We start from the raw sequence: 17,169 nt of genomic DNA on the forward strand, positions 1-17,169 counted from the left end.
ATTTTGATGAAACTTGGTACAATTACTTCTTTTATCATCCTGAAAGCACTTGTAAAATTTTTTTGCTCTATCTCTTATAGTTTTTTTAAATAAATTTTTTAAGTTTTTAGATTTGGCGTTGTTTCAGCAGTCGGAAATCGTAACTTAAACGTGTCCTCACAATTAAAGAAATTGTATATTAAAGAATACTCAAGATATCGGTATGAAATTTTGGAATAAGTTTGTGTATTATATCTAAATGTTAAAAAATTTACCATAAAGATATATTAAAATCTTCCAAATGAAAAAAAAGATTACAAGTTTTTTATTATTATTTTTTAGCTAATGGATGTTTAGTTTTACAAAAACTGCAATATCTAGAGTCTCAGACCTGATAGAAAGCTCAAATTTGTTTTAAAATGCTCTTAATTGTATAGGCTATTAGATAAAAGAAAAATTATGTTGGCTTTTTAACCTGTTTAATGGTTATCTAATTTTTAAAATAATATTAATTATATTTTAAAAATAAAAAGTATCAAGTGACTTAGACACTGAAAATAAGTTTTTGTCTTCTTGGAGTAACAATGTACACTTGGATTTTGTTTTGTTACTCCTGTGTTTTGAAGTAAAAAATTATTACAGTGTTAAATAGTGCTTGGATAGTATTTTATTAAGTTTATTCGAACTTTCAGTAAGTACTGTTACTTAGTTTACAGAGATTCTTTTCCAATATCCTATAAAAGTAACCAGAACAGTAATCAGACCAAAAGTGAAATCAGTATGTCAGATATTCAAACCTGTAGCATAGGGTTATTTAAAAAATCTGACTGTTTCCAAACAACCTACACACCTTCAAAAAAGTTACAACCGGTATCTGAACTGAGTGAGGAAGAAAAAGATTTGATCCACTTACAATCTGGAATTAATCTGTGTGAATTTAAGAATGTATGTTCACACCACAGTTACTACTTTTTAAATGTTTTTGAAAAGTATCAAACAACATGTGTAGACCCACTAAAAAACACAAAAAGCCCATCAAAAAATCATTGAGATTTGTAGGCTTGGATCTTTCTAAACAATTACTGACAAAAAATAATAGCATAAAACCTGGACAAAAGCTTTGCTCAACATGCCGTAACTTTTGTGAGGAAAAATTAAGAGTTGAAGTCAATGAAAGTGAAACAGATGATAAAGTCATGGTTGAATTAGAATAATTGGAATCCAAAAATGAATCCCTCGTACAAACAAACATTGCTCTTGATAATTTAGGTTTAACACCGATAAAGCTTCATGGCTTGTCAGAACAAAGTAAAGGGTCTTATTTTAAAAGGAAGGTTAGCAGTATTGAAAAGACTGCAAAAAAGGCGGTTTCAAAAGCATTAAAATATGATGCACCAAGTTCTGATGATGACGAAGAAGATACAAGTGTGGTTGAGAAAGCAAAGGATTTTGATGTAATGATTTCTCTTATGAAAGAGAAGATTTCATCTGTTGGGAGGTCTAGAAAAATCCAGATTCTGACCTTGGCTCCAGATTCTTGGAGTCGAAATAAAGTGATGAAAGAATTTAATGTAAGTGAGTACATGGTGCAACAAGCTAGAAAACTAAAATCTGAAAAGGGTATTTTGGAAACTCCTGGTCCAAAAAAAGGTAAAACTCTTTCTGAAAATACAGCAAGACTTGTAACAGATTTTTATGAAAAGGATGAAAGTTCCAGAGTGCTACCTGGAACAAAAGACAAAGTAAGTGTTCAAAAAAATGTATACATGCACTAAAGACTCATTTTGTGTAACTTGATAGAACTCTATTATTCTTTCAAATGGGAGAATCCCAAGGTAGAAGTAGGATTTTCAAAATTTTGTTTCTTGAGACCTAAATGGTGTATCCTTGCTGGTGCTGCAGGCACACACACTATGTGTATACAGTATCCACCAGAATGTCAAACTACTACTGGATGCTGTGAAAATTGAAGAATCTTATAAAGACCTAATTAAGATGCTTGTGTGCAACACGGAAAACCAAAACTGCATGCTACATCATTGCTACAGCTGTCCTGCAAATACTGCACTGAGTACTTAACTGAAAAACTAAGTGAAGATTATGATTTAGAAGAAGAAATTGTAATCAGTCAGTGGGTTAACACAGACAGGGCAGAAATGATCAAACAGTCTATCAGTGTTGAAGACTACATTTCTTTATTGGTTAGGTCATTGGAAAAGCTCACCCCGCACTCGTTTATAGCAAAATCCCAATCAGCAGCCTTTAAAAGATTGAAAGAAGACCCACCACCCAAAACAGCAATTATTGTGATGGATTTCAGTGAAAATTATTCCTTTGTTATACAAAATCAGATCCAAAGTTACCACTGGAATAGAGGTGGTTGTACTCTACACCCAGTTGGAGTTTTTCTAAGAAATGAGGAAAACAATGTTTTTGTTTCCAACCACTGTTTTATTAGTGATGACCAAGAACATGACACTGGTTTTGTTAACTTTGTACAAAAAGAAATTACAAAGTGGCTGTCATTACATCATACTGACATTGACTCAGTTCACTACTTTACAGATGGTTGTGCTGAGCAGTACAAAAATAGAAACAGTTTTGAAAATTTGACTGAGCACTTGAGAGACTTTAATTTGAAGGCCCAACACTCTTTTTATGCAACAAGTCATGGGAAGTCAATTTGTGATGGTCTAGGAGGAACTATTAAAAGAATTTTAAGGAAATCCAGTCTACAGCTTTCAGACGAAGAACAAATAATGACAACAATCGATTTGTACAAGTTTTGTGAAAAAAATATTGAAAACCTTCATTTTCACTTTATTGACAAAAAAGAAGTTGATTTGCTACTGTTAAAACTAGAAAAACGTTTTCCAGCAACCCGAACCATTCCTGGAACAAGAAGTTTTCATAACTTCAAACCACTTCCAACAAACAACCTTGAAATTAGAAGGACTACAGATAGTGGTGTAAAACCCTCCTTAGTCCTTTCTTTCCATTCTTCTTCTGATTGGGTTCGTATTGAACCATCCATAAATAGCTATGTGGCTGCAAATTATGATGGTAACTGGTACTTTGGACTGGTAAAAACAATATTCAATGATGAAGAACATGGAGAAATTCTATTTCTACATCCTTCAGGACCAGTTGCATCATTTTATTGGCCTGAAAGAGAAGATTCTTGCACAGTGCCTTTGGAGCACATAGTCTGTGTAGTAGACGCACCTCAATCAAGCGGCACTGGAAGAATGTATTACTTCAAAAAAGACTGTCTCAAAAGAACTGAAAGCTCTTGGATGAAGTGGAAAAACAGTTTGAATCAGCATTAATGTTTATTAAAAAGACAAAATTACTCAAAAAATTCAATGTTTCAAGCAATCAGTTGGGTTATATTAAAAAGCCATCATTATTTTTGTTTTATCAAGTAGCCTATATGTTTAAGACTAAATTAAAACAAATTTGAGCATTCTATCAGGTCTGAGACTCTAGATATTGCAATTCTTATAAAATAAAACACCCGTTAAAAAAAAAAAAGAAAAAAAATCATACATATATTTTTTTTCATAGAAAATATTAATATATTTTAATAGTATCATTTTTATCTTCAGATATGTATAATAAATAAACTTGCTGCAAAAATTCATGATGTTATCTAAAAGAGTTTTTAAGATAAGCAATTTTAAAGTTTTGAATACAAATTAAATTTACCATTTCCGAAGGTTCGGAAAACACAAAACATAAAAACTTTAAAAATTTATTAAAAAAAACTATAAGAGATACAGCAAAAAAAATTGCAGGTGTTGTCAGGATGGTATTAGAACCATTTGAGCCAAATTTCATGAAAATCTAAGGAGGTGAGTGTAAAATTTATTTTTTATTGGATGATTTGATATGGAATGACCCTATTGCGTTCAATGCCTCGATTTTACCACTCGTACATACTTGGGTAATTTGATCAAATTTCTGGCAAGTGTCACTAACTCCAGATGAGCTACCTCTTGAGAGACTGATAACCTTTGTGTTTAGTCTCTTAACCCCCAACCAGCTGACCACCCAGTGTTCCGAGAGTTGTAGAAATACTTTCTTTTAAGGCGTCATTGTTAGCTGCAACAGGCAGAATATATGCTTTGTTGGTGCTCTACATTTTCTATATTTTGACTGAGATAAACTCACACTACAGTGTTGTTACCCAGCACACTAGTGTAGAATTTTGCACAGAAACTGCTAAGTAACAAATCCATGCAATTCACACACTTATTTATATTTAAAAGTTTATTTTAGAATTTTTCTCTGTGTGAGATTGCATGTGAAGGTTTGTGTGCCAATTTGAAATTCTATATTCGCATATTTTAATATTTGCGTCACTTCCGCGTAGTTTTTCACTGATGGTATCAGTACCCATTTGTATTGTGATATACACTGAAGTGCTGAAGAAAATGGTATAGGCATGCATATTCAAATACAGAGATATATAAACACGCAGAATACGGCATTTCGGTCTTCGATGCCTATATAAGACAACAAGTGTCTGGCTCAGTTGTTAGATCGGTTACTGCTGTTACAATGGCAGGTTATCAAGATTTAAGTGAGTTTGAACATGGTGTTATTGTCGACGCACGAGCGATGGGACTCGGCACCTCCGAGGTAGCGATGAAGTGGGGATTTTCCCATGTGACTATTTCATGAGTGTACCGTGAATATCAGGAATCCGAGAAAATGTCAAATTTCCAACATTGTTGTGGCCAGAAAAAGATCCTGCAAGAACGAGAGCAATGAAGACTGAAGAGAATCGTTCAGCATGACAGAAGTGCAACTCTTCTGCAGATTTCAGTGCTGGACTATCAGCAAGTGTCAGTGTGTGAACTATTTAATAAAACATCATCGATATGGGCTTTGAGAGCCAAAGACCCGCTCGTGTACCCTTGATGACTGCACAACACAAAGCTTTATGTCTTGCCTGGGCTCGTCAGCACCGACATTGGACTATTGATGTATGGAAATATGTTGCTTGGTTGAACGAGTCTCGTTTCAAATTGTATTGAGCGGATGGACGTGTACGGGTATGGAGACAAACTTGTGAATCCATGGACCCTGCATGTCCCCAGGGGACTGTTCAAGCTGGTGGAGGCTCTGTAATGATGTGGGGCATGTGAAATTTGAGTGATATGGGACCCCTGATATGTCTAGATACAACTCTTATAGGTGACATGTAAGTGAGCATTCTGTGTGATCACCTGCATCCTTTCATGTCCGTTGTGCATTCCGATGAATTTGGGCAATTCCAGCAGGACAGTTTAATACACCACAAGTCCGGAATTGCTACAGAGTGGCTCCAGGAGCACTCTTCTGAGGGCTCCCCAGACATTAACATAATTGAGCATATCTGGGATGCCTTGCAAAGTGCTGTTCAGAAGAGATCTCTGCTCCCTTGTACTCTTACGGATTTATGGACAGCCCTGCGGGATTCATGGTGTCAGTTCCCTCCAGCAATACTTCAAACATTAATCTGGTTCATGCCACGTCATGTTGGGCCACTAGCTCAAACACACGTATCACAGTTGCCTAGAAACTTGTTCAGCTGAAATTTATTACCATTAAAAGGCTGAGGCAACAACTTTAACACATCACTCAAACTAATGTGTTGCCTGATTGGTAATGATTGTGCAATATTATTACTGGTTGATTCTGCCTGCCCTGACTGCGGCATTTTGTACCAACAAGATTTGTCTTACTTTATTAAGTGTCTTTGTGGTCTGCGCTGATGTGTGCACCGCTTCTCATTGCTAGTGTCGGCTCTCAGCCACACCTCCTTTGCTGCCTGCCTCGCTCGGCAGCTACGCACCTCATTATCTGCCTCCAGCAGCTGACGGACCTTTGTGACCCTCCCGAAGACCGATAATGCTGCCTCCCTCTCTGGAGCTGCATACTGTTTACACCTCGCTGTTGACCATTTCCCACGTGTCGAACCCACGCCATGACAGACCTTCCCAGCCCGTCAAAGTTGTCGTCTTCTTTCTTCGCCTCAGTAAGCTCCTTGTCTCAGATTGAATGCTCAAAGCTATCAGTCTTTTCCTGACTTTGGGTTGAATACTGTCAAAAGTTAAAGTTGTCCTACACTTATTCCTCAAATCCGTGGCCTGGCTAATCCTGGTACTGTGTGGAAGAATAGTAAGGCTAAGGCTTCCACAAAAAGCCAACACCTGTTAGAAGGGGTGCCTGATTTGTGCCAACCCCACACCTGGCACCAAAAAAAAGTTTGATCATCTGTTGCATCTGTAGTTTCCTTGGAGTGGATCAGGATGTGGGAGCTAGATGCTAAATCCAGTAATGAGGTGGCTCGTCCAACTCAAAAGTCGTGGTTCTGGAAAACAAGCTGGAAATTCTTTGCAGATAAGGGAACTTGGTGGGATAAAGGACGTATACTTCTGATGAAATAACTGAGATGAAATATGAGGTAGGATAAGACCACTATTGAACCGTAAGAGGCACTTACACATTGAATGTAAGTTGTGCAATCCTGCATGTACCCTGTGAAGCTAAGTGCCCCGAGAAACTAAGACCTGTCCCGAGGACAGAGTAACTCGGGTCCAGCGTCTGAGGCAACTGTTGAAGGAATATCTAGCAACACCAGCGGTCCTGCTTATATAGGCTCGTCTGATGCAATCCCCCGTGATCATACGCGTTCTCCCTTGTCTTGTCGTCCTTCCAGAACATTCTGTCGTAGCTGGTCATGTAGCTCCAGTGTCCCTTGCCACAAAAATGCAACCTCTCCTGCTTCCCAGTGCCCTGGCTGACGTTAGGTTGCTTTCCTACATTTTCGTCTCATGCATTTCTACTCACATCTGCGACCCATTCGCAACATATAGGAAACCCAGAAGTATTGGTGCAAGATTGGAAGAAATGCCTCCCTGCATGAGAGTATTAAAATTCTTGTGGTTAACTGCCGAAACATTCGCAACAGAGTGCCAGAATTCAGAGTGCTAGTGAAAAACAGTGAAGCTCACTTAATACTAGGCACAGAAAGCTGGTTGAAACCTGAAATTGATAGCATTGTGATTTTTGGGGAATATTTAAATATATGTTGTAAGGATAGGACAGTGAGATGTGGAGGTGGTGTATTTGTTGCAGTACACAAGAAAATCAAATCCTCCAAGTGAGAAATTGAAACTGAATGTGTGATTGCGTGAGACTCATTGTCAGGAGTGGGCATAAAATGATAATTCGAGCCTTCCATTGTGCTCCACACTAATCTTCTGACGTAACTGAAAACTTTAGAGAGAACCTCAATTTGCTTGTAAGTTCCCCAATCGTACTTGATGGTTGGATGATTTACGTCTCCACTGATCATTAATTTGGAAAATTAAAGTTCTGTTAGTGATGGGCATCATAAGATACCCTGTGCAACATTACAGAATTCCTTCTCTGAAAAATACCTTGAACGGAAACCGACACATGATCTTTGAGGATGTCCACATTAAAACTGGTGTCAATGATCATGACGCGGTTGTGGCAACAACGACTACCAAAGTACAAAGGACAACTGAAACAAGCAGAAAGGTATGTATGTTCAGTAAAGCTGATGATAAAAATCAGTAGTTCATATCTCAATGGGAAACTTGAAAGTTTCAGCACAGGCCAGGAGCACGTAGAGGAACTATGGCTCAAGTTCAAAAGAATAGTTAACTGTGCAGTGGATAGATATGTACCCAGTAGAACCGTTCATAATGAGGACGACCCGCTATGCTATATAGTCACCGTAAAAAACTTCTAAAGAAACGGAGACTACTGCATAATAGGTGTAAAAAAAAAGCATAGGATTAAAGGTTGATAGATGATGAATGAAAGGGTATTTGGCTCTCAAGAGGACAATGCGTGAAGCCTTAAGTGACTATCACAACAGAATATTGTCAAATGATCTTTTACAAAACTCAAAAAAAAAATTTTTTCGTATGTAATGTTTGTGTCCAGTCCTGTACTTGAGGGTAACAAACAAAAGCTGAAATGCGTAACTCCATTTTCAAATGTTCCTGTACAAAGGAAAACCTAGGAGAACTGCCCCAATTTAATCCTTGTAGTGCTGAAAAGAGTGAAATAACTATTAGTGTCAGGCCGGCCGAAGTGGCCGTGCGGTTAAAGGCGCTGCAGTCTGGAACCGCAAGACCGCTACGGTCGCAGGTTCGAATCCTGCCTCGGGCATGGATGTTTGTGATGTCCTTAGGTTAGTTAGGTTTAACTAGTTCTAAGTTCTAGGGGACTAATGACCTCAGCAGTTGAGTCCCATAGTGCTCAGAGCCATTTTTTTATTAGTGTCAGTGGTGTTGAGAAATGGCTGAAATTGTTAAACTTGATCAAAGCTCCAGGGTCTGATGAAATCCCTATCAGATACTATACTGAATTTGCAGTTCAATTAGCCTTTCTTCCAATTATAATCCCTTGAACAGAAAAACTGTGCTCAGTTGTTGAAAGAAATTATGGGTCACACCTGTCTACAAGAAGGCTAGTAGGAGAGATTCACCAACTATTGTTTAGTATCCATGACATTGATTTGTTGCAGAATCTTAGAACATATTGTGAATGACCTCCATGCCAACCGGTATGGCTTCCAAAAACATTGATCGTGTGAAACTCAAAGCTTTGGATTAAGGCTGTCAGTTAGAGCCAGTGTTTCATGATTTCCAAAAAGCATTTGACTCTGTACCACATTCATGCTTATTATCTAAAGTACGATTATATGCAGTATCAAGTGAAATTTGTGACTGGATTGAGATTTTTTTGGTGTGATGGACACTAGAACTAACTTCGAGTGTGCCCCAGGGAAGTGTGTTGGGAACCTTGCTGTTCATGTTGTATGTTAATAACCTTGTGGACAATATTAATAGTAACTTTAGAGTTTTTGTAGATGATGCAGTTACAAATAATAAAGTACCGTCTGAAAGAAGTTGCACAGATATTCAGTCAGATCTTGGTAAGATTTCAAAGTGTGGGCGAGATTGACAACTTGCTTTAAATGTTCAGAAATGTAAAATTGTATTCTTCATAAAACCAAAAAACTTAGTATCCCAAGACTATAATATCAGTGAGTCACAACTGGAATCTACCACCTCATACAAATGCATAGATGTAATCCTTTGAAGGGATAGGTAATGGAATGATAACACAGGCTCAGACATGGGAAAAGTAGGTGGTAGATTTCATTTTATTAGTAGAATGTGGGGAAATGCCATCAGTCTACAAGAGAGATTGCTTACAAATGACTTGTACGATGCATACTAGAACATTGCTCAAGTGTGCGTGACCCATACCAAACATGACTAAAAGCAGTATTTAATGTATATAGAGAAGGGCAGCATGAATGGTCACAGGTTTGTTTGACCACAGGAGACTGTTAACGGTGATGCTGATGAAACTGAACTAGCAAACTCTTGATGACAGGGTAAACTAACCCAGGGAATGGTACTAGCAAAGTTTCAAGCACCGGCTTTAAAAGATGACTCTAGGAATATACTACAACCCCCTACATATCGCTCGCTTACGGATCATGAGGACTAGATTAGAATAATTACAGCACACACAGAGGCATTCAATCAATCATTCTTCCCTTGCTCTATAGGTGAATTGAACAGGAATGAGAGAAAATTTACTGGTACTAGGGGACGTACCCTCCGCCATTCATTTCACAGTGGTTTGCAAGCATAGCTGTAGCTATAGGCTGAGGTAATATAGGCCACAACTTACCAGAAGCAGCAGCTGCACTCCCAAGAGGAACAGAATTGATCTCTTTCAAAAATATCCAGTTCACATTGGGACCATTCGTCGATGTCATTGGTTTTATTAAATACCGTGTTGGCAGACTGGTCCCCAAGCATGTATGTTTCTCGTCAAGTGTTCCTCGTTGCAGGTAGCAGAGTATGACATTGTTTATGTAAAGAAAGTGCGTCAACAAGAGAATTCAGAAGTAAATGAAAAGTGGATTTCAAATGCGTAAAAGACAATTGGAGCTAAGGGACCCACAATTGTCTGGTACAGTTCTCTTTAGAGAACAGCAGGTGATCCTTGTGCGTCATTCCAGCCCTTACTTAGCTGGATCACGGTTGTGTTTCCTATCCCACTGCACTTCATTTTTTACCATGCTGTGCCAGAGATTAACCTCAAGGTGACTCAACTTTCTAATTTACAAGAGGAATTAAAAAAGTAAATGGTACTCTGAGAAAAGGAATATTTATTCTAATGATGTTGTTGTTGTGGTATTCAGTTCAGAGACTGGTTTGTTGCAGCTCTCCGTGCTACTCTATCCTGTGCAAGCTTCTTCATCTCCCAGTACCTGCTGCAACCTACATCCTCCTGAATCTGTTTAGTGTATTCATCTCTTGGTCTCCCTCTTCGATTTTTACCCTCCACACTGCCCTCCAGTACTAAATTGGTGATCCCTTGATGCCTCAGAACATGTCCTACCAACCGATCCCTTCTTGTCAAGTTGTGCCACAAACTCCTCTTCTCCCCAATTCTATTCAATACCTCCTCATTATTTATGTGATCTACCCATCCAATCTTTAGCATTCTTTTGTAGCAACGCTTTCCTTGCCATTGCCAGTCTACATTTTATATCTTCTCTACTTCGACCATCATAAGTTATTTTGCTCCCCAAATTGCAAAACTCATTTACTACTTAAAGTGTCTCATTTCCTAATCTAATTCCCTCAGCATCACCCGATTTAATTCGACTACATTCCATTATCCTTGTTTTGATTTTGTTGATGTTCATCTTATATCCTCCTTTCGAGACACTGTCTATTCCGTTCAGCTGCTCTTCCAGGTCCTTGGCTGTCTCTGACAGAATTACAATGTCATCGGCGAACCTCAAATTTTTTATTTCTTCTCCATGGATTTTAATTCCTACTCTGAATTTTTCTTTTGTTTCCTTTATTGCTTGTTCAATATACAGATTGAATAGCATTGGGGAGTGGCTACAACCCTGTCCCACTCCCTTCCCAACCGCTGCTTTCCTTTCATGTCCCCCGACTCTTATAACTGCCATCTGGTTTCTGTACAAATTGAAAATAGCCTTTCGCTCCATGTATTTTACTCCTACAACCTTCAGAATTTGGAATAGAATATTCCAGTCAACATTGTCAAAAGCTTTCTCTAAGTCTACAAATGCTAGGAACGTAGGTTTGCCTATCCTTAATTTTTCTTCTAAGGTGAGTCGTAAGGTCAGTATTGCCTATTGTGTTCCAATATTTCTGCGGAATCCAAACTGATTTTCCCTGAGGTCCGCTTCTACCAGTTTTTCCATTCGTCTGTAAAGAACTCGTGTTAGAATTTTGCAGCTGTGACTTATTAAACTGATAGTTCGGTAATTTTCACATCTGTCAACACCTGCTTTCTTTGGGATTGGAATTTTATATTATTCTTGAAGTCTGATGGTATTTCGCCGGTCTCATACGTCTTGCTCACCAGATGGTAGAGTTTTGTCAGGACTGGCTCCTCTCCCAAGGCTATCAGTAGTTCTAATGGAATGTTGTCTACCGTATTTACTCGAATCTAAGCCGCATTTTTTTTCCGGTTTTTGTAATCCAAAAAACCGCCTGCGGCTTAGAATCGAGTGCAAAGCAAGCGGGAGTTCTGAAAAATGTTGGTAGGTGCCGCCACAACGAACTTCTGCTGTCGAATATATGTAGCGCTACACAGGCATGGTTTGTAGGCACAAAGATAAATACTGGCGCCAAAACCTCTGCGTCAGTAAAAAACATTTTTTTTCTTAAAAAAAGGTGGAAGACGAGCTTTTTTTCTCCGCCCCGAGTTTCGACCACTGCATTTTCATATATTATCCAATGAAGTAAATACAAACTCCGTATTGTTCATCTTCGAATGTAGCAGAATTTCAATGTACTACGAAAATCCGACTGGCAAGACTGTTTGGGATGTTTGTCAATATGGCCAACTCTACGTTCTGAAATTTTTCCTATCTGTGAGAAGAGATGGTTGCTAATAGGAACTTTTATGAATTGTGAATCACATGCAGTATTCTCTTCACCATAAGAATAATACGAATATAAACAATTTGCCATGTATTCTTTCGTGTTTGCTGCTATCTCATTTAAATTCTGTCTGCCTAATAAACTACGAAACTAGAGTGAGACAACAGCAAAAGCGGAAGAATATACATATCATGTCATGTTTATATTCGTATTAAGTGATACAGTCAGAAATGAAGCATGGCAACTGACTAGATTTTCAAATCTAAGATGACTCTAATTTCTGTGCAGAATTTGAGGTACTAAAGAAACGGCCGCAAAGATTTTCAAACGGAGAAAAATTTTCGCTAAACTCTCGTTCAGAACATGTCCTATCATACGCAGTCTATTATTTGGTTCTTGTTGATCATTATCACAGAAAGCAGCAGTGTAAGTAACAACAAATAGCAGTCTCTTGCCATTGTTTCGCTAATGAGACGATTCCTCTCTTTTTTTTTAATTGTAAGCTGCGGTAGCGTGCACAAAAGCAAGACATGGTGCGACAGGCCGTAAACATGCACTATCGGAATGCGACAAACAATGCGTGACATAGTACAGAAATGCATTTTCAGCTTAGAGTGACGTAAACACCTATAACAAAGAAAACGGCAACTATCAGATCGAAGCAAAATAAGCAATCGATTCAAACCAGACGAAGCACGTGAAAAAGGAAGAGTACCCGTACAAATACGGACGGAGCGCCTGACGCATAGCAATGGCTACCTGGTAAAGCTTAACTGCTAAGCTTACGACTCGAACCAAACTACTGTAGCTGTATCGTCATTCATTCGACGTAAATTGTGTCTCATATTACAATGGACCAACTTTGTTTCGATTTGGAGGTGCGGCCTAAACCTCTTCTCTCCCCTTGAATTTCGAGTCTCAAATTTCAGGTGCGGCTTAGATTCGGGAAATTTTTTTTCCTTGATTTCGAGTCTCATTTTTCAGGTGCGGCTTAGATTCGAGTGAGGCTTATATTCGAGTAAATACGGTACTCCCAGTTCCTTGTTTCAACTCAGGTCTTTCAGATCTCTGTCAAACTCTTCACGCAGTATCATTTCATCTTCATCTACATCCTCTTCCATTTCCATAATACTGTCCTCAAGTACATCGCCCTTGTATAGACCCTCTATATACTCCTTCCACCTTTCTGCTTTCCCCTCTTTGCTTAGAACTGGGTTTCCATCTGAGCTCTTGATATTCATACAAGTGGCTCTCTTTTCTCCAAAGGTATCTTTAATTTTCCTGTAGGCAGTATCTATCTTACCCCTAGTGAGATAAGCCTCTACATCCTTATATTGGTCCCCCAGCCATACCTGCTTAGCCATTTTTCACTTCCTGTCGATCTCATTTTTGAGACGTTTGTATTCCTTTTTGCCTGCTTCATTTACTGCATTTTTATATTTTCTCCTTTCATCAGTTAAATTCAATATTTCTTCTGTTACCCAAGGATTTCTACTAGCTCTTGATTTTTTACCTACTTTATCCTGTGCTGCCTTCACTATTTCATCACTCAAAGCTACCCATTCTTCTTCTACTGTATTTTTTTTCCCCATCTGAAATATACATTATTTTTCTACATAACCTCCCTGTACGTCAGGGTGCTTTGTCCAGTGTTTCACAACTTTTTTGATTCTGTGGAAAAAAAGTTTTTTCATTGTGCCTATAACCAGTTTTGCACTAAATCAATGACTTCTGCATTGGTTGCAAATCTTCTCCCCTGAGCACTTCCTTCAATGGTCCAAACATATGGTAATTGTCGGAGCCAGGTCTGGACTGTATGGGGGCTGTTCTAGCAGTTTGAATCCCAACTCCTTTATTGTTTCAGCCATCAGTTTATCAGAATGTGGCTGCAGGATGACAAGCTTTTCTCGGTTTTCCATGATGATTGTATTCTATTGCAGATTTCAGCTTGGTTTGCAACACATTGCAGTAGTTCTCTGTTCACAGTTTCGGCTCTTTGGTTGAAATGAATGGCTACCACACCTTCCATGTCCCAGAATAGTGTTAGCATAACCTTACCAGCAGATGGTTGAAATGTAAATTTCTTAATTTCTAGTGATGATGGGTGTCTCCAAACCATGGTCTCAGCATTACTTTCCAGTTCCTGATGATGCACCCGCGTTTGGTCTACAGTAACGATTTGCTGTAAAAATCCATCTTCCCTGCAATGACAATGGCCCAAATGTTTATGAGAGACGTCTGTCCTTTGCATTTTATACTGTACTGACAGTTCTTTTGGTACCCACCTTGCACACACTTTCTGAAAATTTAACGTGTCGTATAAGATGGAATGTGCTGAACTATGACTGATATGTAAAGCATAGGTAATTTCATCCACTGTGATTTGTCTGTTTTCCATCCCTGAACGACTTCCAAAGTGTCCCCACTTGATGTCGATGGCCTACCTGATCTTTCTTCATCACATAGAGAAACTCTTCCCCATTTGAAGAACTCTGCCCATTCATACATCTTGCATTGTGATAAACAGCTGTCACCATATTGCACTTGGATTCAACAAATAATTTCCACAGGTTTAACACTGTCTGCAAACGAAAAGCAAATCACAGCTGTCATTTCCTCCTTGGTGCAGATCTACAATGGAGCTGCTATGTGTTTCACAGTCTGCTAAAATACAACAACTAATGTGAGAATAAGAGTGACACATTGTATAGAATTGTCACAGATTACAGTACTTCAGGCACGGATACTAGTAAAAAAGATCTACAAGGCCATGCAGCTCCCACAGTGGATGCCCCCTCTGCTTCAGTTCTTAAACAGTTAGTTCAGAAAACCGAAGGCTGCAAGTGTCAGCACTAGTACCTGAATTTGTCAATGCACTTGTGCTGCAGCAGTTATTTCGAAGCAGAACCCCCCTCCCCAGAACACCAGGAAAATGCCGTGGTTGCCAATGTAGCAGTGCTCCTTGCCCCTTCAAAGGTTTAATCTGGTCTACCATCCAGTGCTGCCACTATCACTGCTGTGATTGTGGCTCAAAAGCCTCCTCAGGCCAAAAAGTGGAAGGCAAAGTGTCAACCACTGACAGAGATGGGAGGTAAACGGTTCTCATGAGAGGTGTAAGGTTGTCAGTAGTGGTAATAGCAAATGAAAGACTTTTTGATGTATATGGAGTAATCTTGGAAAATGCAATTGTCTGTAAAGGAAAACTAGTGAAACATCCACCAAGTTCTGTTGGATAAATTTGGAGAACTGGTATTCATTAAAGTCAGTGCAACAATTCTGTTTCCTCATTCGTGTATCTCACATGTGGACCATGAGAAACAGAAAATAGCAATTAAAATGTGTACTGAAGCAGTCGTTTTTCCCTTGCTGCATGCCTCTGCAGTTGTAATAGGGCAGAAAGTCACTAACACTGGTTTGAAGTATCCTTTCTCTTGAACTTTGCGCACGCGTGCCCACAAGGAAACATTCCACGTGGGAAAAAATATATCTAGAAACAAAGATGATGTGACTTACCAAACGAAAGTGCTGGCACGTCGATAGACACACAAACATACACACAAAATTCTAGCTTTCGCAACCAACGGTTGCCTCGTCAGGAAAGAGGGAAGGAGTGGGAAAGACGAAAGGATTTGGGTTTTAAGGGAGAGGGTAAGGAGTCATTCCAATCCCGGGAGCGGAAAGACTTACCTTAGGGGGAAAAAAAGGAACGGGTATACACTCACACACACACACACACATATCCATCTACCATGGATATCCACCATGGATATGTGTGTGTGTGCGAGTGTATACGTTCCTTTTTTTCCCCCTAAGGTAAGTCTTTCTGCTCCCGGGATTGGAATGACTCCTTACCCTCTCCCTTAAAACCCAAATCCTTTCGTCTTTCCCTCTCCTTCCCTCTTTCCTGACGAGGCAACCGTTGGTTGTGAAAGCTAGAATTTTGTGTGTATGTTTGTGTTTGTTTGTGTGTCTATCGACGTGCCAGCGCTTTCGTTTGGTAAGTCACATCATCTTTGTTTTTAGATATATTTTTTCCCACGTGGAATGTTTCCTTCTATTATAGGATTAAAATACATCATCACTTTCTGTTATCCTTGGATTTAATGCATCTTAATGTGTTACGTTTAATTTGTTCATTTGTTTTTCTTACAGGTGTATCAGCTTTAGTCAGCAAATTGAATTCGTGTTCTGCCATTGGTGCCGATGGTTGCAATGGACGCCGTAATGGTGATTTATCAGCAACCAATAACTTGGATGCAAGAAAAACTCAAGAAACATTCCCTTGGCTGTCTGACTTCTGGGAAACTTGTCGGAGCTCTGTCGGAACGAAGAACGTTAAAGTGTTGGAAAATCTTATACTGGAGTACCTAGCGTATGTTAGAACCATTTAATTACTAAATTTAAAGTAATTTTTTGTGTTCATTTTTATTGATGAGTAATATTTTCAAATATACAATGAAAGTATTGCGTAAAGTACGAAATGGTTTGGGTAAGAAAATGTGAGAAACATTTCAAACAGTCTGAGTAACTGGAAATTTGGAATCTCTCTCTCTCTCTCTCTCTCTCTCTCTCTCTCTCTCTCTCTCTCTCTCTCTCTCTCGTCTTGCGCGCGCGCACGCACACACACACACACACACACACACACACACACACACACACACACACACACACACACACACACACACACAGAGAGAGAGAGAGAGAGAGAGAGAGAGAGAGAGAGATAAATTAAAGCAAATTTATGTTGCAAAACTGATGGACTGCAAGGAATATTCCACTGCATCCTAGTCCATCCCTACCCCACTCCCAGTCACAAAGCCTTGCCACAGGGACCATATCCCTGTGGATGACCCAGGTGCAAGGCGTACCAAATCTGCACACCCAGCACTTCCTATTCCAGTCCTGTCACAGGTTTATCCACCCATCTGAGGCCAGACCATCTGCGAAAGCACCCATGTCATGTAACAGCTCTGCTGCAAAAATTACTCAGCTTCCTTTCTTGGTATGAGTACCAACCAGTCACCAGGATGAACGGCCACCACCAAGTTGTGACCAAGAGCAAAGTGGACCACCATGTTGCACAACATGCAGCTTGAACATATTGTGCTTCCACTCCCTCTGTCCTACACCTCCCAACTCCTGTCCCCACCCCCAAACTAGCTATCAATCAGGATGAATGGCCACCATTAAACTGTGACCAAGAGCAAAGTGT

General features: G+C 39.3%; 1 protein-coding gene across 1 annotated transcript in view; it reads left to right on the forward strand.

The window, feature by feature from the left end:
• LOC126260612 (uncharacterized) overlaps nucleotides 1-17,169 on the forward strand; it is a 469,680-nt gene that overhangs the window by 202,177 nt on the left and 250,334 nt on the right. Inside the window, exon 4 of the mRNA XM_049957948.1 lies at nucleotides 16,110-16,329. Coding sequence (XP_049813905.1) covers nucleotides 16,110-16,329 — 220 coding nt within the window. The remainder of the gene's footprint in view (nucleotides 1-16,109; nucleotides 16,330-17,169) is intronic.

The sequence above is a fragment of the Schistocerca nitens genome, chromosome 5 (genome assembly GCF_023898315.1).
Source record: "Schistocerca nitens isolate TAMUIC-IGC-003100 chromosome 5, iqSchNite1.1, whole genome shotgun sequence".
Lineage (NCBI taxonomy): Eukaryota > Metazoa > Arthropoda > Insecta > Orthoptera > Acrididae > Schistocerca > Schistocerca nitens.